Source organism: Macrotis lagotis, chromosome 2 (genome assembly GCF_037893015.1).
Source record: "Macrotis lagotis isolate mMagLag1 chromosome 2, bilby.v1.9.chrom.fasta, whole genome shotgun sequence".
In the NCBI taxonomy this organism is placed as follows: Eukaryota; Metazoa; Chordata; class Mammalia; order Peramelemorphia; family Peramelidae; genus Macrotis; species Macrotis lagotis.
In genome coordinates, this window is record NC_133659.1 from 26718913 (window position 1) to 26744332 (window position 25420).

General features: G+C 41.7%; 1 protein-coding gene across 1 annotated transcript in view; it reads left to right on the plus strand.

The window, feature by feature from the left end:
- The first annotated feature begins 306 nt into the window (after positions 1-306).
- NRDC (nardilysin convertase) overlaps positions 307-25420 on the plus strand; it is a 67448-nt gene continuing 42334 nt past the window's right edge. The window contains 8 exon segments of the mRNA XM_074221454.1: positions 307-468; positions 470-534; positions 536-676; positions 678-1031; positions 13399-13672; positions 21870-21983; positions 22131-22212; positions 22688-22841. Coding sequence (XP_074077555.1) covers positions 322-468; positions 470-534; positions 536-676; positions 678-1031; positions 13399-13672; positions 21870-21983; positions 22131-22212; positions 22688-22841 — 1331 coding nt within the window. The 5' untranslated portion in view covers positions 307-321.

Sequence of the window (25420 nt, forward strand, 5' to 3'; positions counted from 1 at the left end):
GGCCTAACGACCGTTTCCCGCGAGCCCTCGGCGGCTGCTTCCGGCGCACGCCGGACTTCCGCCCGGCAGCCGGGGAAAGGGCCCCGCGGCTTCCGCGGAGCTGGCTTCCTGCGCTGAGTCACTCCCGCGAGAGAGCAGAGGGGGCGGAGCAAGAGGAGCGCGTCCTCCGCCGATTGGGACGGAGCGCTGTGAGTGGCGGCCGATCCGCCCCGCCCCGCCCGGCGTCCGCCGGTCCCTGAGGGAGGGGCGGTAGGCGGGGCCGCGCTTCGCTTCAGAATCCCGGCCGGAGGCGCCGCCACAAACCCCCTCCCCTCCGTACGGATGACGTCACAGTCCCCGCGTACCCCGCCCACACGCCGCCTCTCCCGGCGGCCTGTGCGGCCCCGCCCCTCCCCCCGGGGTTCGCCGCCGACCGCGGAGGCGGGCCGCGCGCCCCCCCCCGCCCAGCCGCGCCGCGATTGGCCGAGCCGGCGCGCGCGTGACACAGGTCCTCGTCCGCCATTGGCCGGGGCGGGCCGCGGCCCTCCCCCGCGGCGGGGGAGGGGTTCCGGCCCGTCGGTCCAGCGGCGGCAGCACCAGCTCCGGCCGCCGCCGCCGCCTCGGGAGCAGCGGGAGCGGAGCCGGGCCCTGCGGGCGTGGCATGCCCGAGGCGCGCCCCGCGGTGGGTGCTGAGCAGGGACGTGGGGCCGTGAGGCCGGGCCGCCTTCGCCGCCCGGCGCCCTGAGGAGCGGGAGCGGGAGCCGGAGGCCGGGGCCCGCCCGAGACGCCGCCGGAGCCGGAGCCGCCGCCGCCCCGGGCCTCTGCAGCAGCCCCGCGGCCGGCGGCGCCATGCCGGGCAGGAACAAGGCCAAGTACACCTGCAGCTGCCCGGACCTGCAGCCCGGCGCCCAGGAGGCCGGCGAGAGCGGCCGGGCCGCGCGCCTGGCGGCGGACGAGTCCGAGGAGGAGGGGGGCGGCCGCCGCGCGGGGCCCTGCAGCAACCTCGGGGACCCCGCCATCGTCAAGTCTCCCAGCGACCCCAAGCAGTACCGGTGAGGCCCGGCCGGCCGCCGCGGCGGGGAGAGGCCGGCCGCTGTCCGGCCCGGGCCCGCCCGGGAGCTGCTGGGGGCTCGGGGCGGCCGGGGGGCTCGAGGAGGCCTGGGGGGCCCCCGCCTGTCAGCCCCGGGTCGGGCCGTGTGTGGCCGCAGGCCGGCCCCGGCTCTGCCCTGGGGGGCCCCCTTCTGGGCCGCGTGCCCCCCGGGGCGAGAGGGCAGCCGCGGCCCCCTGGGTAGGCCCCTGCTGCCGGCACCCCCACTTTACAGTTGGCAGAGCCGAGGCAGAAGGAGTTGGGGGCGCCGTGCCAGGCCCGAGGCGGCGTGAAGCCCCGTCCTCCTGCCCCGGCGCGGCCCGGCTCCTCAGGGGCTCCTCAGGGGCTCCTCAGGGCCTCGGCCTGGCCGGGCTCCTCAGGGGCTCCTCAGGGCCTGGGCCCGGCTTTGCTCTGCCCGGGTGGAGGTGGGGGGCCGCCGCAAGGGCCACGGGAGAGCATTCGATCTAATGGAACCGGGGGCTGAACCCCAGACAGATCGGGGCAGTTTGCCCCCGAGACTCAGGAAAGTTAGCGGTGGCGGGGAGAGCTGGCATGATCTGGAGTTGGCTGTTGCACTGTGACTTACTGGGCTTTTCTTGTAAAAGTAGGGTCAGCTTTGAGTCATAAATGTGAGTGACATCCACAGACGCAGGAAATCCTGGGTTCATCTCCCCATTTTGGATATAGAACAAAGCTTGACATTCAGTCATAGACTTTGTCTCTGCCCTTCTCATTGCGAAGAAGAAAGGTGCAGCTTTGGAGTCAGGCCATCCAGTTGGGCCTATGAGGACTTGTAGTGTCAACTGGGCAAGTCCCAGAGTCAGAGTGCTTGAGGACTGGGAAGGTCTTCACCAGTGAAGTAACACGGGCCAGACCTGGAAGGAGCTCTCAGGGTTATTGTAGACTTTCCCAATAGCCCGGAAGCTGCTTGAGACCGGGCAGCCTCATTTTTGCCTGTTATCCCCCTTGGAGGTCGCTGGTACCTAGTAGGTGTTTAATCCATGTTCAATGATTTATTAAGGCAGTTGGGGATGGGGCAATCATTAAAGTATTAGATTTGAAATTAAGAAGATGGCCTTTGGTTTGAACCCTGCCTCAGACACTAGGAGGGCAAGATACTTCACTCTGCTGCCTTTCTTTCCTCATCTGAAAAAATGAGGATAATTGCTAGCCCCAACCTCCCAGACTGGTTGTGAGACATGGATTTGATTTGCAGACCTTGAAACCCTCTATCATCTACAACAGGACTGTCCAATCTTTTAAAAGTTTTTATTGAAACAATAGACAGTATATTTTGATTTGACATTTTAGTGAGAACTCTGCAGTAGTTGTGTTTCATTTACTAAAGCATTTAGGAAATCCACAGGCGGCTGCATTTCAGACAACTGATCTACAGTATGATTGTTGGTTGGCTGCAAGCACTTCACTTTTGAGACTGTTACCATAGCATAGAAAGGACATGCTAATTAGAGTTATCCTTTGAACTACAAAGCACTTTGTAAATGGAAATGGCTAGCACAATGATAATTATTGGTAGATTGACAGGGGACTAGAAGAAGCGACTTGTTCCTGCCTGGGAAGTAGGATGGGTGCCTCTCATGCGGCAGGTTCACCTTCTGATAAAAGGTGTTTTCATGCTGATCCTTCCCCCCTTTATCCATGACTTTTGCAAACGGAGGCATGAAACATAACACTAAGGACTACTAATTTAGAGTGCCTTGATGTTCATTTTATCATCTTTCATCTCTACTGTCTTGTGAAGGAGTAGAACTACTGTCTCCTTTTTACAGACAGGGGACAGATTAGTGACTCACCTAGATCTATATAGCTTGGCAGCATAAGAGCAAGGATCTGAACCCAGGTTTCCCTGACCCTCAGACTAGGCTTTATATATAAGCCTTCCTGACAAGCTTTTTCTAATAAAGGGGTTACTACTGATTCATAAAACAGTTGCCTCATAAATGATTTTCTCATTTGCAAAATAAACGATTTAAGCAAGATGATCTCTATGGGTCCTCTGATCCTTGTAAAGAATTTTGGAGTACAGGCATTAAAAGAAAACTGTAAAACATTGGTTTATTTTACAAACACCATAAACATTTTTAATATTCTTGTTACTGCTGTGTGGACAGCACCCAGGTATTGGTGTATCCACATAATGGCCTCTGGGCTTGGGGGCCTAAGAGAGCAAACACAGAGAGCTCTAATATCTTATACTGGATGAGGTCCAAGGGACTGAGATTGTTTCTTGGGAGGAAGCAGAGTGTAATTAGGGGAGACTCCATGGTGAAGATAACATTTCAATTGAGCTTAAAAGGGTGGGTGGGAATATAACAGGCAGTGGAGGAAGAGGGGAGGGAGTGGAGAGTTCAGAAATTAGGAATAGTGTGAATCGGGGTAGGTTGTGAGGGACTGTAAGCATACTGTATTCCTGTATATTACTCAACACCTTGGATAGGAAGAAAGGCAAAAACCAGTCCCTGCCCTCCAAGAGCTCAGTCTAATGGAGGAGAGAGTATGCAGACAACTCTGAACAAACAAACAAGATAGACAGAATAAACTGAATAAATTTGTACAAGGAAGGCTAGATTCCTGATTCAGGGAGATCAGGAAAGGCTACCTGTAGAAGGGGAGAGTTTAGCTGGTACTTGAAGGAAGCCAGGAAGGCAGAGATTACAAAGGAGGATCCAGACATGGGGGACAGTCATTGAAATTACTTGGCATCATAAGGTGGAATGTCTTGTTCAAGAAACAGCAAGGAGTGGGGCAGCTAGGTGGAGCAGTGGATAGAGCACTGGCCTTGAAGTCAGAAGACCTGAGTGCAAATTCAGCCTCAGACACTTGATACTAGTTGTGTGATCTTGGGCAAATCACTTAACCCCATTCCCTCACAAAAATCCAAAACAGCAAGGAGCACAGTGTCACTTGATGGTAGAAAACATGAAGAGAGGGTGTAAAAGACTGGAAATAAGGCCTGGGTGGGGTTGTAAAGGATTTTGAACATCAACCAGTGAGTTTTTTTATTTGATGCTAGAGGTGATAGGGAGTCCTTGAATGAGGAAGGAGAGTTTACATGGTGACACTTGATTTTTTTTTTTAAGAAAGATTTTATTTATTTTGAGTTTTACAATTCCCCCCCCCCATCTTGCTTCCCTCCCCCCACCCCCTACAGAAGATATTCTCTTGGTCTTTACATTGTTTCCATGGTATACATTGCTCTCAAATGAATGTGACAAGAGAGAAAACATATCCTTAAGGAAGAAAAATAAAGTAAGATAACAGAATGCCTTCTGTGGGGGGTGGGGGGAGGGAAGCAAGAATGGAGGAAAAATTGTAAAACTCAATAAATAAAATCTTTCTTTAAAAAAAGAAAAAATAAAGTAAAAGAGATAGCAAAATTACATAATAAGATAGCAATTTTTTTTTTTTCTAAATTGAAGGTGATAGTCTTTGGTCTTTGTTCAAACTCCACAATTCTTTCTCTGGATACAGATGGTATTCTCCATCGCAAATAGTCCAAAATTGTCCCTGGTTGTTGCACTGATGGAATGAGCAAGTCCATCAAGGTTGATCAACACCCCCATGTTGCTGTTAGGGTGTACAATGCTCTTCTGGTTCTGTTCATCTCACTCAGCATCAGTTCATGCAAATCCCTGAATTCCCGTCCCTCCTGGTTTCTAATAGAACAATAGTGTTCCATGACATACATATACCACAGTTTGTTCAGCCATCCCCCAATTGAAGGACACTCACTTAATATCCAATTCATTGCCACTACAGACAGGGCTGCTATGAATATTTTTGTACAAGTGATGTTTTTACCCTTTTTCATGATCTCTTCAGGGTATAGACCCAGTAGTGGTATTGCTGGATCAAAGGGTATGCACATTTTTCTTGTCCTTTGGCTATAATTCCAAATTGCTCTCCAGAAAGGATGGATGAGTTCACAGCTCCACCAGCAATGTATTAGTGTCCCAGATTTCCCATATCCCTTCCAACATTGATCATTGTCCTTTCTGGTCATATTGGCCAGTCTGAGAGGTGTGAATATGATACTTGATCTTTAAGAAGATCCTTTTAACAGCTGAGTAGAGGATAGACTAGTATATGGAGAGGTCAACCAGCAGGAGATTGCAATAGTTAATGTGTGAAGTGATGAGAACATGCACTAGGGTTATGTTCTGGAGAGAAGGGGACAAATGTGAGATGTTACAAAGGCAAAATTGACTGACCTTGGCAGCATATTGAATAGGAAGGGGCAGTGAGAGTGAGGGAGGAGTAAAAAGTGACACCTATGTATTGAACCTGGATGATTGAAAGGATGGTGATATCCTTGATAATAATAAAGAAATTAGGAGGAATCGAGGAAAAAGATGATGAGTTCAGTTTTTGACATATGAGTTTAAGATGTCTATAGAATATCCAATTTGAGATGTCTAGTAGGCAGTTGGAAATCCCAATCTAAAGGTCAGTAGAGAGTTCAAGAAAGAATTATAAGTAGACTTGAGAATCATTGATAACCCACACCATGGGAGCAGATTTCACCAAATGAGAGTATATAGGGAGAAGATTGATGGATTGTTGTCCTTTTTCAAGTGAATGATGGTATGGCAAGCACATTATGTTGATTAAAGTAAGGGGAATGTTGTGCAAAGACTGCATGATACCCTGTGGCCAGGACTATTGGAGATGGTCTGGATGCAATGGAAGGCTTTGAACATTTAGATGCAGTCCTCTCATGTAGCTGGCATTGCAGTAACACCCCTGCAGAATGACAATATGGTATTTTTATAGTAAAGCTAACTTCTCTTTCCTGGTTCTATTTTGTTGGTTTTCGGAATGGGTGCCATGATTAAGGAGGATGGTCAAGGGCATTCATATTGTGCCACATTCTTGGATGGGTACAAGAGTAAAAGTATTTGCCAAGAATGTTTTCATTCATCAAGAATGAAAGTCATGGGGGTGGCTAGGTGGCGCAGTGGACAAAGCACTGGCCTTGGAGTCAGGAGTACCTGGGTTCAAATCCGGTCTCAGACACTTAATATTTACCTTGCTGTGTGGTCTTGGGCAAGCCACTTAACCCCATTTGCCTTGCAAAAAACCTAAAAAACAAGCAAAAAGAATGAAAGTCATAAGTTCAAAGATGATCAAATCCACATCGTTATTCCTTTGACCTACCAGGGAAAAGAATTGCCAGTATTGAACCCTGTGGTACACTCAAATATTATAATACTCAGAGCTAGTGAGTGTGACTTGGATCAAGATACATTTAGAAGAAAATAGTGTCTTGAAAATTGAGAGAAAAGAAAGTATCAAGGAGACGAGGGTTATGGATAGTGTCAGAGGCTTCAAAAAGGTCAAAAACGATGAGGATTTGAATAAATGGTCTTTAGATTTCACAGTTAAAAGATTATTAGTAACTGTGGAGTTTCAGTGGAATGATGAAGTCAGAAGAGGAAAGAAAGCAGAGGTATCAATTGTAAACAGCCTTCTCAAGGAGAGTTTAGCCACAAGAGGTACAAGAGCTGTGGTGAGATAGTAGGGATGGTGGATCAAATAGAATTTTTACAAGAATGAGAAAGGCATGGGTATGTTTAAAGGCAGTAGAGAGGCAGCAAATAGACATGGAAAATTGAACATAAATGGAAGTGTTAGAGGGGAGCAATCATTTGGAAAAAGTAGGATGAAATGGGATCATCTGGGCCTGTGGAGAGGTTGGCCTTGGCAAAGAGAAAGGTTGTTTCTGTAATTTTTTAAGTGAAATATGAGACTAGATTCTCAGCTAACAACATAGTGGGTGGAGAAGCACTGGAAGGTTTTTGGAGGGATGAAAAATGGTTTGGGAAAGCCCCTATTGTGAGTGGGAGAGTGAGTGAGTCAGTTAGAGAGATTTAAAAGAATTGCCTTTGAGTTGAAAGGGACCTCAGACAGATGTCTTCTGGCTGAAGTTTCCAAATCAAATGACACTGGTCACTTCTTTAAAAGTCAGTAGAGGAGTTAGATGCTTGCAGCCAGGAGATCAGCAATCCATACCTGTGGGCCCCTCTCTTTTTTGGGGGGGAGGCCCCTCTTAGTAAATGCTCACATTCCTTTCATAATGTCTTTAATAGTGCTATCCTTTGGGGCGGCTAGGTGGCATAGTGGATAAAAAAAATATAATTACTGTTAAAGACTGTTGTTCAGCTGCTTATATATGTTTCCATTTAGATAGGTACCACAATGAGGACCATGACTGTGTCTCCTGCTTACTTGTATTCCTTCTAGAATAAGTCGAATGCCAGCCTTATAGTAGGTGTTGAGTAAACACTTGCCAAATAAATGGGTAAATAATTAAATACTACAGAGATATTAGGCTCAATAATTTATTACAAGGAGAAGCTTAATCTTAGCAGAGATCAAACTTGGACCTATGAATCAAGTGCTGGATTTGTGTTAACACCATACTTAGTGAGATCACGTGGGAGACAAGTGGAGAGGACTATGCAAGGAATCCAAGGAAGCTTCCTGGAGGAATTAGGATTTCATTTGTCCTTTGAAGAAACGAGAGATGTAAAGGAGGAAAGGGGCCATGTTAGGCATTAGGAAGAGACTGAGTAAATGTATCAGGCATGATGCATTTGGAGATCAGTGCTTGTATGTTGGGAGATGATTGGATATAGGGAGCTCAGAATACAGCATTTCAGGAGTACTAGAATGAGAGCTTTGGATATGATTTTGAAAGCAAGGCGTAGCCATTGGACATCTTGAATGGAGAGATGGCATGATGTAAATAATAGTTCATAAAAGTTATTGTCGTTTAGTTATGTCTGGCTCTCTGTGACTGCATTTGAAGATTTCTTAGCAAAGGTCCTGGAGTACTTTGCCATTGCCTTCTACAGCTCATTTTACAGATGAGGAAATTGAGGCAAACAGAGTGAAGTGATTTGCTCAGTGCGTCATAGGTAGGGAAGTGTCTGAGGCCAGATTTGAAATTAGGAAGATGACTCTTCCTGATTCTAAGTCCAGTGATGTTACACTAAATTAGCAATTTTCTTTTAAATAGACCTAAGTATTTATAACTATGAAAATTAATAACTATGCTGCATTTCAGCCTCGGAGTAATATGGGAACATAATGCTTGTGCCAGTCACAAACTTCTGTTTTTCCAGTCCTCCGGGGTAAGGATGGAGCTAAAATCCATCTTACCTTATTGGGTATCTGGCAGGTTGTGGGGAATAATTATTAAAGAATTTCAGACATGACTCTTGAACTTATATCAGCTCTCTCATGAGTCCTTTAATAGCAGGCTGGTCTTTTGGAGGTTCTCAAGAAAAGAGGATTCTGAGTAGATTCTATTTCTTCCCTATTTTGTGCATATATCTTTGGGATTGGATTAGAACTAAATTGACCTCCAAGGGTTGGAAATTATATGTTGTTGCTGCTTGTTAAGACATGTTTTTTTTTCTCAGTACTGATTTTAGATTCCTCTCCTAAATTACTAAGGTATGTCGCCATGGCATAAGTGACTGAATTCAGGGGGTGCCATCTCTAGGTTGGAGGCTCCCGGGTAATGGTTTTATTTTGTTTTTTGGGTTTTTTTTTTTTTTTTTTTTGGTTTTAACTACTTAAAATCAGCTACTTTGATGTAGATGGTTTTGTTGTTCAGCTGCAGGGGAAATTCCTTGTAGGGCATAAGAGTCTGGATCCTTGAGTAAATTGACCTGGTTCTATCACTGAGCAACAGTATACCTTTACCAGCTGACTAGCTAGGGTTAGGGCAGTCTTCCTTGGTCACAAAATAGTTACTCGAACCTCTGCTGTTCTTTGTGTAGATTCAGAGTCAGTAGGAATGTGCAGCTATGGAAGGGGCCATATCTCTAAGACTCTTGCTTAACAGATGTGGGAGATCTCCCAACAGCTTAAGGGTCTTTAGCAAACATTAGGAATTTTTCCTCTTTGCATCAACATGGGGAAAATGAGAATACCTGGGCCTTAATATCTCTGTTCTATTGCCATTCTTCACTTTAACTGTTCTCTGATGACTCCTGCTTTGTTGTCAGGAACAATCATAATACAACCTACTGGTTTGTATTTCTATCTGATTAGATACACGATATTTTCTGGTACTTGAGTTATCAGTTCTTATCTTCTCCTTTTTCATTTGAGAATCCTAACTGGTCTACCTAAAGTTTTCTTGGCCTTAAAACATTCAATTAAGACAGGTATTAGGGGCGGCTAGGTGGTGTAGTGGATAAAGCACTGGCCCTGGAGTCAGGAGTACCTGGGTTCAAATCTGGTCTCAGACACTTAATAATTACCTAGCTGTGTGGCCTTGGGCAAGCCGCTTAAACCCATTTGCCTTGCAAAAAAATCTAAAAAAAAAAACAGGTATTAAACTATAATGAAATTAATCCCATATAGCAGAGTCAGGAAAAAAACCCTAGATCCTTTTACTAAATAACACTCCACTAAGTGCATACCAGATAAGAAGTTGAAAAAACCTAGTTTCTTTAAAGAATGATATTCTAATGTTTTATTTTGATTCTAAATTGAAAAGTTTGAGGAATGATTTTTGTTTTTTTTTCTGCCGACAAATGACATTCTTATGACCCATCTCTTTGGCTTGCTACTGACTGTCCCTTATGATTGAGTTTAGCTTGATTGATTTTTGTCTAGAATAAAAGATTCTCTTTTCACCCTCATGTCTTAGAATCTTTTACTTTCAAGACTCCATTCAGGCATGTCACCTCCATGTGAAGCCTTTCCAAGACCCTTCCCAGTTGCAAATAAATATGTATTGATAAACTATATACAGGATATACAGGATAGACCGACCCCTAGCAGGCTATTGCAATAAGTCAGGTATGAGGTGAGGAAGGCCTGTACCAGTGGCAGCATCAGAGCAGAGAAGGGAGCATATTGGCAAGATGATGCAAAGGAACCATTGATAGACCTTGGCAACAGATTGGATGAAGTGGGACATGAGATAGTGAGGAATCCAGGATGACTTCTGGGTTGTGAGCCTCAGGGATTGAGAGGAAAACAGAAAACTGCAGTAAGAAAATCAGACAATTCTCTTGAAGACTCAAAAGGGCTAGGTGGCGCAGTGGATAGAGTACCGACCCTGGAGTCTGGAGTACCTGAGTTCAAATCCGGCCTCAGACACTTAATAATTACCAAGCTACTTAACCTCATTTGCCTTGCAAAAACCTAAAAAAAAAGGGCTAGGGGTATTAGGGGAGGAAGAGACCACAGTTTTCTTTGTTGAAGAAACCTGAAGGGAGCTCAGCCCATGTGTCACAAAAACAGGACTTCATGAGGACAAAATTTGGGCAGCCACATTGGATAGGGTCCTGGTTCTAGAGTCAGGAAAACATGAGTTCAAATCCAATCTCAGATACTTCCTTGCTGTGTGACTTTGGACAATTTATTGAACCCTGTTTGCCTCAGTTTCCTCATCTGTAAAAAGGATTGGAGAGGAAATGACAGACCATTCCAGTATTTTTGCTGAGAGGACCCTGAATGAGATCAGGAAGCATTCAGTACTGTAACTCAAACTTATTTGTACTGTTGAGCAATATAGTGACTGAAATTAGTGCTAGAAGTTTGCAAAGTGGAAGTTTAGTAGAGGCAGGTAGCATAGTGGAAGAGGACTGAACCTAGGACCCAGAAAACCTTGTGAATTCTGCCTCTGGTGCTTAGTAGTTGTGTTAAGTCACTTAACTTTTCTTAGCTTCAGTTTTCTTATTTTAAAATTAGAGCATATACTTTTCAGGGTAGTTTTCAGGTTAAAATGAGGTTAATAAAAAGTGCTTTGCAAACCATAATGTTTTTGGGTTTTTTTTTTGCAAGGCATTGGGGTTAATTAACTTGTCTAAGGTCACATAGTTAGGTAATTGAGTGTCTGAGGTCCAGTTTGAACTCGTGTCCTCCTGACTCAAGGGCTGGTGCTCTGTCTACTGCACCACCTAGCTGCTCCTTCAAACCATAATGTTAACTATTACTCTTATCAGTAACATTCTTAATTATCAGTCTTCCCACAATAATGAGAAATGGATTAGAATGTGAAGGTTTATATCTCCTTGCATTTTTTTTTGTTTTATTTTGTTAATAGAACATTTCTGTGGGTATTTTGTTTTGAGTCTTCATGGTTTTCTGTTCACACTGTAAAAGCTGGCTACCATTTCTGTCTTTTTGTGGTGCCAAGTTTAATCTTGAAACAGATTTCTTTGTTATTAATTATCACTCATGTAGGCTCAGTGGATAGAGCACTGACCTGGAGTCAGGAGTACCTGAGTTCAAATCTTCCCTCATATACTTGATGCATATGTTATTGTCTCACAAAAACAAAAAAAAGTATCAATCATACTTTTCTCACACTTATTTTGGAAAATGCATTGGGAAGTTTGGTTATAGTATTCTAATAATAAATCTAAATCTAAATAAAGTAAAACAAACCCAGGTTTTAGTGAATTATTTACTTTATGCTGGCATGAATATTCTATAGAATATGACATATATGTAAGTTAGTGTTCCAAAAGATCTCTGCTTTAATCATTCTGGATACTCCCTTCAACCATGTAGGTTATATGTAACTCTGTGCCTTTTAGCTCTCTGAAGTCTGTTTTACAGTCTCATCACTCAACTGAAACTGCTGTCTTCAAAGTTACCAGTGCTCTCCTAATTGTCAAATCTAATGGGATTTTTCTCAGTCTTTATCCTCCTTAATTTATCTGCCATATTTAATATTGTTGACTACCTTCTGCCCTTTCATGTTCCCATACTTTCTTCTCTTGGTTTTCAAGGTACTGTTTTTTTTTTCCTTGATTCTGTTTCTCATCAAAGGTCCTTTGCTGGATCATAATTTTTGTAATACCTTCTGACTTTGGTGACTTTATTCCAAGCTAGCAGTTCTTAGCATAGTCTCAATAAAATATTCAATGATTAATTGATTTTTCTCTTTGAAATTAAATAGAATAAACTAATCCCTTATCCACATGAAAATTTTTCATGTATCTGAAGATTGTTACTGTAATGGGCCTTTCTTTTCCAGACTAAATATCTGTATTTATTTCAGTTTTCCATTATATGACATGTTTTGAATTCATTCACCATTCTGTAATGCCTTTCAAATTAAGTCCAAACTCCTTAGCTTAGCATTCTGACCTATAATCTGATTCTAACCTTTCCACTTTTTTCTTCCATTATTCTCCTTCTCTGTATTCTATATGATACAGCAGTTGCAGAATCAAATTTGTTTTATTGTTAAAGGCTGTAGCAACAGGAAGCTAATATGTGTTGTTATGGTTGTTCAGTTCTTTCTGACTCTTCATGCCTTCATTTGGGGATTTCTTGGCAAAGATGCTGGAGTTTTTTGCCATTTCCTTCTCTAGCACATCAGGGGCAAGTGACTTGCCTAGGGTCACACAGCTAATAAGTGTCTGAGGCCAGATTTGAATTTATGAAAATAAGTCCTCCTGACTCCAGGCCCAGAGCTCCATGCCCTGAGGGAACACCCAGCTTCCCTAACTTTGCTTAAGGTGGTATTATTAAATAGGTAAATTCAAATGTCTAGACTAGCCTCCTAATTGTTCTCTCTTCAATTCTGCATGTCACTGCCATATTCAGAAATTTTCAATGGCTACCTTTTACAGAGGACCATAGAATGTTAGAGGTTAGAAAATAGCTTAGATCTGATAGTTGTGGGAAGGAGGAGCTAGCAGCTTGTGGCATCCAGCCTAGACTGATAGTGTCCTTTTAGGATTTAGTCTGTGGGACTTAGTACTGCCATTTTTGGAGACCATTAAAATAGTATGGGGGGGGCAATACTAGGTTTTGAGCTTTTTGGAAATGTATTTTACTTTACAGACAGATGGACCACTATAGAGTCATTTTGTGTTAAGGAACTTTTATATCTCACTTAAGGATTGCTGATGAATAGATAAGTTAGGTGGCATAGAGGATTGGAGTTGGAGTTCAGAAGTTCTGAATTCAAATCCTGCATGAGGTATTTACTAATTGGGTGATTAATTGCAATTTACTAATTGCAAATCATGTAACTGCTATGTGCCACATGTTCCTCACTTGTACCATGAGGAGGCTGGAATTGATAGCCTCTAAAGTCTCTTCCAATTTTAGATCTAGGACTTTAATACTCAGATCTTGTATAGTAACAAAAATACAGCTAAAGAAATTAGAAACTGGAAAATGGCCATTCTTTCAAAATATATGCACTTTGGAATTTATTTTGTTCAGCTGAGTGCTTACAATGCTTTACATTGTTCAGCTGAGTGCTTCTTACAATGCTTTACATTAATAAACCTTTGTTTCAAAATGTCTTATGATTTTTGCAGGTACATCAAATTACGGAATGGCTTGCAGGCACTTTTGATTTCAGACCTAAGTAGTACAGATAGTAAATCTGAGGAGTCAACAGATGATGAAGAGGAAGATGACGATGATGATGAAGATTCAGGAGCTGAAATAGAAGATGACGATGAAGAAGGAGTTGATGATGAAGATGACTTTGATGATGAACATGATGATGATGATCTTGACGTTGAAGATAATGAATTGGAAGAATTAGATGAAAGGATAGAAGGAAGGAAGAAAACTACAGAAAAGCAGGTACGAGCCTGTGTTTTTTATACTTTAAGAATGCTTTGGGGGGAGAAGCATCCTTTAATGGCAATTTTGTGTGTGTGTGTGTTTTGAAAAAATATATAATGGTTATGCTTATTAATACAAGGTGAGTGGTTTTGAAAATACATTTTCCTAGTCAGTACTGTTTCCTCTGATGTAGCTTCTGTTACTGAGTTTCCAGAACAGAGCTGGTTATCAGTTTGATATGAGCGAAAAATCAAAGAGTCAGAATATAGTAATTTTAGACCTGACTCTACTTCAAACTATCATTTGATTTTCTTAAAACTTGAGTTTCTCACTGGTGGAATGAGATTACCACCTGTGCATGCACTCATGTCACAAGATTGTGAAGTTCCAATGAATAAATGGATGCATTTGACACTCAACAGAACACTCTTTTAGTTCTTCTATTGCTTTGGACTTTTTATTTGATAAGAAAATCATGTGAATTTAAATATCATAAATAATACTTTGTTACTTACTGATTTGCTATAGGTTAACTTGTCTTTTTTAGGTTTGCCTTTAATCTTTCAGAGCAGAATTTCTTCTGTCAAGCTGTATTGTTTATCTTGTAAAGCAACTCTGCTTACATTTCTCCCTTTTTTGCAGGGTAGAACCATGATTCCTTTTTGCTGAGCAAAAAGGAAATTTCCCTAGTTTCTGGAGAAATGTTTTAAAAAATCTGACTTTTTAAAAAAAAGGGAATTAGATTTTTTGCAACAGTTATGCAATAAACTTCTTTGTAGAGATTTAAGATATGTGATGTCTTGTTATATATCAAAGATGTGTAAAAGCTTGGGCCTGACCACAAAGAGCTTGTTAGCTAGACATATTGTTTTATATAATAGTTGTATATATCAGAAAAGTTCCTGTCATTAGAAGAAAATTCTTTTCAGAAATTGGGTTAGATAACTTTGGAAGGACTACTTTGAAGCTTAACATTTTATGATTGTGACATCATAAAAAATAAGATTTTTTTCTAAAAGGTTTGTAAAAAGTGAGATTAATAGTTCTATAGATAAAATGGAATGATCAAAGGAGGAAAACTGGAGGAAGAACAGAGAAGCAGACTGTTGATTAGAATTAGAAAACATGAAATCTGGAGGGTTTTGAGAAATAATGTGGTTAGAGAATTATTGGATTGGAAGAGAACTCAGGTACCATTTACGTCTAGTCCAGCCAGTTGCTCTGGGAAAAAAAAACCCTTTGCTTTGATGAATAAGTGATCACTTAATCTTGGATCCAAGACTTCCAGTGAAGGGAGGGAGGGGAGACGTACTAGTGATTAGACATTTTTTGTAACCTCAGCTTAGATTTGCTTCTTTGAAATTCCCATTCATTGATGCTTGTTTGTTCTCTCTGTTCCCTCCATCCTTTGTCTGCTCTTCAGATACTTGAAGACAGATATCCCAGACATACTACCGGCCCCCCAATCGTCTCTAGGCTAATTGCCAGTTCTTCAAGTTAATGGAATCTTTCTAGGACAGGAACTTGAGATCATGCACCTTCTTGGTTGAGCACCTGGACACCTTGCCTCCTAAAGTCTGGTGTCCAGAATTGAATACAATACTACTGATGAGATCTTAGCATCTTCCTTTTACTGAATACTGTGTGTTTCTTAATGAAGTTTGAGATGGTATTAGCTTTCTAAGCAGATGTGTTAAACCTTTCTTGGTTTGTGCTTGTCTAGGTTTTTATGATCTTTCAGACATGGACAGTGATTCCAGTTGAGCAGTTTTGTCAGTACCTGAGCATGTGGTTCATTTGACCTGGCTCTTGCTCTCATCTTTTTTTGTTCTGTCCTGTCCAATTGAAATAATTTTCCTTTCAGATGACAGGAAACACAAACTAGCAAAAATAAGATTTGAACAGCTCTTCTCTTCATTGTCAGTTATCATTGTATTGTTGCTTTTAATCTCCAGTCATGTTGCTTCTTGATTGTTTCTTCTCTAGGTAACTTTTTAGAAACAACCTTTGTTTTTGTTATCTTTACTTTTCTCACCCATCTGAGTTGCACTTCTGACATAATTTTGATTTTATTTTTCCAAGCATTTTATATTCATCTTGCTTTACTATCCTTCCATTTTCTCTTAGTGTCTTTTAAAGATCTTTTGACTGGAGAATTCTATGTGTGTATGTTAGTCTCTTCAGAGACTAAGCTCTTTGTCTTCGTTGGAATTTTCTCTTTATAGCTTGAGAATTTTATACCTTAGTTCTTCCCATTCCATAAAGACTCACTTCCCTGAGAGATTTTTCGGTTCTGGAATTCTCCCAATTATCCCCCATGACCTGTGGGTATTACAGTCCAGCTGGGCCACTGCAGTAGCTGCTGCTTGGTTTTCCTGCTCAGGTCTCTTCCACTCCAGTTCATCTTGCCTTCTACAATCACAGGGAACTTCCTGAAGCTGGTGTCTGGCCATGTCACCTCCCTATTCCATCAACTCCAATGGCTCCTATTACCCTTATTACCTTTGCATTCTTCTTCTATCTCACCTGCACACCAACAGTGGCTCTTGGCTCTAGCTGCCATTTTCATTGATTGCATTTCACACTTGGAATATTTTCCCTCCTCTGTTCCTTCCATTCTCAGTTGAAATTCTACCTTTTTTTGCAAGTCAGTGGGGGGGTTAAATGACTTGCCCAAGGTCACACAGTCAGGTAATTGTTGTCTGAGGCCTTGATTTGAGGTCCTCCTGACTCACTCAAGGGCCAGTGTTCTTATCGACTGCACCACCTAGCTGCCCTTAAAATTCTACCTTTTTCTTTTTGTGTGTGTGTTTTTAGGTTGTTTTTTTTTTTGCTAGGCAGTGGGGTTAAGTGGCTTGCCCAAGGCCACACAGCTAGGTCAATATTAAGTGTGAGACTGGATTTGAACCCAGGTACTCCTGACTCCAGGGCCGGTGTTTTATCCACTGTGCCACCTAGCCGCCCCTACAACTAGGTAATTATTTAGTGTCTGAGGCTGGATTTGAAATCAGGTCCTCCTGACTCCAGGGCTAGTGCTCTATCCACTGCATCACCTAGCTGCCCCAAATTCTACCTTTTTCAAGAAGACTTCCTTCATCTTCTGTAATGTGGTACCTTCTCTGAGATTTTCTTCAATTTATCTTGAATATTTTATTTGAACTGTGCTCCTTGAGGCCAGGAATCATGGTTTTGCTTTTCCTTGTATGCCTGTGGCTAGTGAGGGCTCAAAGATATAGATGCCTGTTACCTTTAGAGAGAATGGATGACCTCAGGATCCCAGGGCCAAGCAATCTCTTAGGCCACCTTTGCGGGCCCACTGCGCCACCTGGTGGAAGAGAGGAGGAGAGGTAATGCTTTCCTCTTTGATTCCCCTTTGTCCCTAGGTTAAAGAGGACAGATCTAAAACTAACATTTCCCATTGTCATCATTCCTGGGCAACTTGGCCTCCATGTTCCAGTTCCATATTTATTTCTTATTACTTTTTCCTTGTCATTCTAATCACACTGACTTCCTTCACACTCCTCCAAGTCCTTGCACAGGCTTGCTCCTTCCTCACTTCTCCGCTTTTTGGAATCCACAGTTTCATTCAAGGCTAAATTTTAAGACCATCCAGGATTCCTCCCTGATCTGCCTCCTCCTCAAAACTGTCTGTGTTCCCCTTTTTTTTCCTAAAATGTTACTCTCTATATATTTTTTGAATTATCTGTGTAACATATTGTATCTATCCCTGGTACAATGTAGCTCCATGAAAGTAGGGAATATTTCTTTCTTTTTTTTTTTTTAAATTGTATCTCAAACACCTCACAATTATGACTTGTTTATGGTAGGTCTTTAATGGATATTCACACAGACACATACACACAGTTAAGTCTACTATAAGACTCAGGGAAGAACTCCCCTATCTCCAGAACCTAGGGCCTCTTATCTTGAATGAAGGAATAAGCTTCCTTATGCTGGGGATCCAATAGAAAGTCCCTCTTGAGGAGCTCATATTTTAATGGAGGAGACTTCTCATCTGTAAGTTGGGTGGAAGAATCTCTTTATTCTTAGGTATAATGTAAGAACAGATGTAGGTACTTTTCTACTTAATGTCATTTCCAGTGATAAAAGTCTATTATTTCAGGGGTTTAGATGTTTGAGATTACGAAGGCCTTTGGTGGCAAAAACTTTCCCTTCTGGGCATTTGGTTGCTGTGACTGTAGTTCCCGTAGGACCATTTGATAGTTTTTGCTTTCCCATAGACTTTACTTTGCAGGGTGCTGGACTGGAGGCATTGTTCCCTATGACTGCTGGCATCAGCAGCCTGGACTGTCCCTGGCAGAATCTGAATACAGATGGTAGTCAAGGGTGGTGGTCGGACTTGCTGCTTCACCTAGATTGGCTTGCCTGTGGGTTGTGTGGCAACCTTGGTTAAATGCCTTATTCATATTTATTTTCCTCACAGTGTCCAGCACAATTGTCTTGACTGAAAAATACTCTAAATGAATGGCTCAATTTTAGAAAAATGTTATGAAATGTCATTAGTCTTGGTGTGTATGTATTTTTACTATTTTAAGAACTTTTGGTTTGGTATGATTAGTTGATTAGTATTTATTAGTATTAGTATTAGTATTAGTATTAGTATCAGTATTAGTATTAGTATTAGTATTAGTAATATTGGGTTGATTCCAGGACGACTCATTCTAGGCTCTGGTTAATGGTTTGGCTTGAATTGCTATTTTGTTAGAGGGTGGAACATCTCTCACATCTGACCTATCTTCTCTATCCCTGCATTCACCATTTAGTGCAGAACTTCATTCCTGATTACTTTCCTGGACAGTCACAATGGTCTCTTCTTTGTCTTCTTGGTTCTACTTTCTCCTCCCCCTAGTTCATCTTTCACAAGTTACCAAGTCAACCCTTCTTACACACAGATTGGGTCATAGCATGTCTGTTATAATATCCTCAGTGGTTCTCTTTTACTTTTGGAGTCATGATCAAATTCCCTCTGTCCCTTTGCCACCCATTTTGGACTCTGCCCAGCTACAACCTGCTTCCATTTCACTTTCCCAACTTAACTTCTGGTATTCCTTCCCTATTCTGCTCCTGCCAGACTGGGCCACATTTATTCCACAGTCTCCACCAAGCATTACACTTTCCTTCCCTCCCTTCTGAATTCATTTTGGTCCTTAATACCCAAATTCTCTCCCTCCCTCCTGAAACCTACCTTCCCTGATTCTGCAGTTGCTTACAGTCTTTTTAGACCTCATATAGCCTCTAATCTGTTTATTGTGAAGAATTGTATATCATTGTATTTTCTTCACTAGACTCAGCATGTTGAGAGCCTGGATTGGCTTTGTATTTTTCCTGGCACAATGCTCTCTACCCAGTACATGGTTAATAGTGTTGGTTGTTGGGGGGCTGGGACTTAACATGCCTAATGCTGGCAGGACTGTGGGAGAAAGTAGATATGGAGCTTTACCAGGTGATTGCAGGAAAGTTTGATCAAAGATAACCTTCCTCCTGGATTCTTTTTTTTTTTTTTAGGTTTTTTGCAAGGCAAACTGGGTTAAGTGGCTTGCCAAAGGCCACACAACTAGGTAATTATTAAATGTCTGAGACCGGATCCTCCTGGATTTTTTTCCCCCTCTTTTCCTTAATTTGACCCAGCCATGCAGACCTCTTTTTGCCAGAATGGGTCAGGCACTGTTCTGTGAGATGACAAAAATAGTCAGAGGCTTTGAAACTAAGGGCCATTTGAAGATTGTGAGGGATTTAATTTGTCATTTGGTATTTCTTGGCTTTCAGCAGGAGCATTTGAAAATTGGTCTAGCATTATAATATGTATTTTGCATTTCATTGACCCTGTATACATTGCAAAAAAATGCTTTTTTTTTCTACTTTCTCTGTTTGCTAATATTGAGAGATTTGTATTTCTGAGTCATTTCTCTAGAAATAATCTGTTAAAAAAAAGCCTGGGTTATCTTCATCTTTACTTTGGGAGGCAGCTTAGTGCAGTGGAAAAACTAGCTCTGTTTTGAAGTCAGAGGATCTGGATTTAAAACCTGGCTGCCCTATCCATATGACTTGGATGAGTCACTGAACATTTCTGGGCCTTGGCTTTCTCATCTCTGAAATGATGTTTTGGGGGCAGCTAGGTGGCGCAGTGGATAGAGCACAACCTTGGAATCAGGAGGACCTGAGTTCAAATGTGGCCTCAGACACTTAATAATTGCTTAGCTGTGTGACCTTGGGCAAGTCATTCTTAACCACATTGCCTTAAAATATTAAAAGAAAAACCCCCTATGAAATGATGTTTCCTTTCAGTTTGGAATCAATAACCTTATGATCCTTTTCTTTTCTTTCACTTTCCTTTCCCCCTTATTTTCTTCTTAATTTTTTCCTTCTTCATTGCTTCTCCACTTTCCTCATAAAAGGAATGATAACCCTTCTTCTGGATGGTAACTCAAGCAGGGAGGGTGAAACCTGAAAGAATGATTTGAGGGTAGGAGTTAGTCAGTGGATTTTTATTTGGAAGCAATAGGATTGTGAGGGTGCTAGTTAGAGTTTGAGAATATTGAAGAGGCTGTAGCAGCAGCATATCATTTTAGGTTGGCTGGAGGAAATCAAAACCAAACTTAGAAAACAGGTTGATTTGAGTAGTGGGAGAAAAATGACTTGAGAACATATGTAGTGGGGACTTTGTAGTTGTTTAGAGACTTAAGCTCTTGACATGTTAAATCTGATTTGACATTGTGATTATTGTTTAAGGTAAATATAAACACTAATCAGTAAGGAAATGGGAAGAAAACAATTGTGCTGCTTTTTGGAATATTCTGAAATTTGGAACATTTGGAATATAATTGTGATTGTCAAGTTTATTCATTTTTTGAACCCATCTTTCCTTTACCTCTATACTTTGTCAAAAGGAGTTGTCTACTCCAGCCATGAAGTGCTGTATGTGTGACTTAAGGTTTTGGTAATTTAGTCTGGATAGATATTGTGAAGTATGAATTTCTTTTGTAGCAACTTTTGGGAGCCTCTTCTGCTTTGTTCAGAGATGTCCATCCTAGCCTGGGGTCTTGAACACCTTTTACAGAAGTTCCTTCACTCCTAATGATGAAGACAAGCATGCTTTGTGGGGTAGTTGAGGCAGAACGCAGACATTGTATCCTACAGAACAGATCAGGCTTTGACTTGAAGATGTGCCAAAATAGGGAATGTCTCCTTTATCATTCAGCCAAGTTTTATCTCTTGAGCCAGAATTTGCAATATGCCCTTTTTGGTATTGAGTCTGGTATGAGTCTATTCAATTTTTCTACACATACCTCCTTTGCTTTTTTTTTTACACATTAGCAATTCCTTAGGGTTTTTCTCGTTTTTAGAAAGCTATCTTTACAACATAATCATCCTATCATTGAGTAATCAGAGGGAAAGATGGAGCAAACATGCTCTATTATAATTTTTAGTGCCTTAACAATTTAACTTACTGGCTTTGGAGATTGTATTTTAAACACTCTTTTCCCATTTCTTTTCATGTATCCTAAGTTGATACAGAAGCATAACACGATGACTTAAGTGTTGATTGAAAAGGAATTCTGAAAAAAATTAAAACCTGGGTTAGCTAGGTGGCACAGTGGTCAGAGCACAGGCCCTGGAGTCATAAGTACCTGAGTTTAAATCCAGACTCAGACACTTAATAATAACAGCTTAGCTGTGTGACCTTGGGCAAGTCACTTAACCCCATTCCCTTAAATGATTAAAAAAAATTTCAAACCTAGAAAAGGAATTCTGAACCCATTAGGGATAGCTGGCAACCATCTTAATTTCTGATTATTTCCTGAATTCCCTCAAATGTTGGGAGAAATGATAACATATGAAATTGTCTCTGTAAAGACAAATGCTAAGTGATGAATTCATAAATTTCCTTCAAATGGGGAAGATACTTTTTATTTAACATACTGGCTTCAGATAAAACCACTTGTTTTCTCATTGATCCAGTTATTTCCAATGTAGAAAAACGTCCCTCTCTTTGTTTAAAAAGAAAAAAATCCTAATGAATCATTCCTTGAAAGCGCCCCCTCTCTCCTTTGGCTGAATGAGGATAAAGGAGCCCGAGGCCTTCCTTAGCGGTCCCCCCATAAGTCAGAATGCTGCCCTTGCCTTCTGCTTAGGTCTCTAACAGCGGACCAGAGCTCCGGTGCTGACTCTCAATGGTCGTCGGGTGGGCTGCCAGTCCGCCTTCTCTCCTTTTCTGTGTGTTTCTCCTTCTTTCCATAGGTCGGCAACCGCTCAGAAATTGCGCGTAAGTCGAGCGAAGGAGCAGCAGGGTGAAACTGACACAATTCTGGTGAGTTTCACTTTGCTGCTCCTCCTGATACTCAGGGGAGGCCCGAGGCCTGCTGGGAAGGGCCGCTGGCCCGGCGGCCTTCTGCGCAGAAGCTGCGGTAGTTTCTAAAGAGTAACTCACTCTTGACATGTGTCCTTCTCACCCTAGTCGGCAGCAGCGCTTTGTGTTGGAGTTGGAAGTTTTGCTGATCCAGATGACCTCCCTGGGCTGGCACACTTTTTGGAGCACAGTAAGAACTTTTGTTATAAGATGCCAAAATTTAATTTTTAAATGTCTGCTGTTAGACAGCTCTTTTAAGTGATCATTTGTAGAGGAGCTCCTGATTGGCATTGCTAGAGAAAGTTTCTCAACTGGGAGTTACTTTGTATGATGAAATCACAAGTCCAGTTTAAAAAAAAAAAATTAAAAACTCACTTTAAATTCAGATTTACTACTAGTCTGGTAGGAAAATGCCAAGTAAGGTGGAAGTATCAAGCATTTAATTTGCAAAGACTGGCATGAAAATTTGGGTTTTGATAATTGGGGATTCATGGAAAACAATAATGATTTGCCTTCTAGATGCACAAGTTATCAGAGGTGAAAGGCACATGTGATTTGTGTAAATCTTTTTTAGCTGAAAATGATCTTAACGTGGGTTTCTTGACGTCTTGTCTTCAATTACTTGATGGCATCCTCTGAAAATGAAGTTTTGTTTCTTTTCCTAGTGGTTTTCATGGGCAGTTTGAAGTATCCAGATGAGAATGGGTTTGATGCTTTCCTGAAGAAGCATGGGGGGAGTGACAACGCCTCTACAGACTGTGAACGCACAGTCTTCCAGTTTGATGTCCAGAGGAAATACTTTAAGGAGGCACTTGATAGGTAACTAATTCACACCAGCAGGATGAGCTGCTGCATATGAAGGCAGAAGGCTTGTGCTGACACCACCATAGCCGAGACATCGCCTTGCCATGTTTCTTCTTTAATGAAAACTGGTATTTGATAAAAATGTCCATTATCTCAATTCATACCTTCAAGAGCTGTAAGGTACTATATTTCTTTGGAATTATTTCAAGACCATTTAGTAAATCCTTATGGGACAGGAAACGAACAGAATAACAGAAACAGACTCATTTGTTATAGAAGCAGATTGTTTTTGCTGGAAAAACAGATTGTGTTAAGATTCTTAAGCAAAAATGGAATGGCATAGCCTGCCTTTGAGGAGTAGTTGGATTCTCCCTCCTGCCTCCTTTAGCCAGATGCTAGATCTTATAGGATCGACAAGAATCTTGTGTAAGATACTGCTGAGGTTCTTTTCAACACTCCAATTTTGTGATTCTCTGAGAAGGGATTTTTTTTGGTGGGGGGGGGACAGCTTGCCCAAGGTCACACAGCCAAATAAGTATTAAGTGTCTGAGACTGGATTTGACCTCAGGTCCTCCTGGCTTCTGGGCCAGTGCTCTTATCTATTGGTCTGTCCCTGACAAGGGATTTTTAATCTCTAAATGTGTTCTATATTTAAGAAAGCTAAAGGTTGGGTTTTTTTTGGGGGGGGGGAGGAAGATTCAAGTACATTACAATGCATTGATATAAGTTTGACCCAATTAAAGGATTTAATAGAGCACCCAGGGAAGAAATGCTTCTCCTTCAGTATTCAAATGAGGGTTGGTCCTCCCCTTGGGATGAATGGCTATCAGTCACTGAAGGCTCCCCTTGTTCTTTCTGCTGAAAGTCAAGAATGATTGGATAACCTTTTAAGGATCTTTCCTGTTTGGAGTAGCATATGAAATACTTCTTTGAAGGAGAATTCAGCTTAGAGTATTTTTTTCTTGAATGTGGTTCATATGATTGACTTGACCTTCTGAAATGCTACAGAAGTCACTAAGAAGCTCTTGTTTCCTAGGTTTGTAATCATTGAGTTCACTCATGATGCAAACTTTTTTGTATGGCTTCAGGAGACCAGAAGATATCTCCTTCCTTCTCCCACTCTCACTTTAATGCCTTTTTGCAATATATTTCATCAGCATTTATCAGAAGAATGGTGTTGCTGGACCTTTTTTGAGGCTTACCATCTGCAAGTTACCTGATCCTGAAAGAATAGGCTCAGTGGTGAACTTCTCATTAGTATTACAAGCACTGTAGTGACTTGGCACTCACAGTACTGATAATGCAAGGCTGAAGGAGGAGAAGGAAGATGAACTTTCATGGAACTTATTTTGACTTCCTGTCTTTTACATGGATAGCTATTTACAATTTTTCTTTTATATGAATGTGGCAAATGAACATTTTCACATATAAAAAAGAATAGAAAGGGGATTGCATATGAAACTGATGTACTCTTACCTGTACAGCTTTAAAAAAAAAAAACTCCAAATATAGGGGAGGCTAGGTGGCGCAGTGGATAAAGCACCGGCCCTGGAGTCAGGAGTACCTGGGTTCAAATCCAGTCTCAGACACTTAATAATGACCTAGCTGTGTGGCCTTGGGCAAGCCACTTAACCCCGTTTGCCTTGCAAAAACCTAAAAAAAAAAACAACAAAAACAAAAAACCCCAAATATATGAAGTTTAGTTGAAGGACAGTATGGTATAGTTGAGAATTTACCTGTTTTTAATGACTAAAGTTTAGCAAGTCTGCCAGTATAGCATGCAGGTGCATAGTTCATATGTGTTGTTAAATATGTTGTTAAACAAAAAATTGATGAGGGTTTGTTCAGTGAGATGAACTCTCTGGCTTAATTTGTTTCTTAATCTTATAATCTGAAAACTACTTTTCCCTGAGATTTGTTAAGCAATTTAATTATCTTAGTGTAAAAAGTTATTGTTCTTACTTTGAGTACTTAGAAATCATTTTGTAATCTTGAAATTTACATGAATCTTAAAGCCTTATTTAGATCTATCTGGAATCAAGGAAAACCTTCGTCAGCCCTCTATATTGGTTGTGTGGCCCTGGGCACGTCCCTTCCCTTCTCATTGTCCAGGCAGGTTTTTTTTTTTGTTTTTTTTTTTAGGTTTTTGCCAGGCAAACGGGGTTAAGTGGCTTGCCCAAGGCCACACAGCTAGGTCATTATTAAGTGTCTGAGACTGGATTTGAACCCAGGTACTCCTGACTCCAGGGCCGGTGCTTTATCCACTGTGCCACCTAGCCGCCCCCTGGGCAGTTTTCTAAGGTTGGATATTTCAGAGCAAGTGTTGATGTTTTGGCAGAGTGAGTTTCCTTGCCAAGTCCTGTCTCATTTTCTAGGTGTGTTAGAGTCACATCTGATTGGTGAACAAGAAACTTTTTTTTTTTGAGGCAGTTGGGGTTAAGTGACTTCCTCATGTTTATGCAACTAGTAAATGTCTGAGGCTGGATTTGAACTTAGTTGTGCCTAACTCTGCTTTCATCTACTGTGCCACCTAACTACCCCAAAGAAATTTTTCTTAAAGCTTATTAGTGTGCACATCCAGTTATTATTCATTT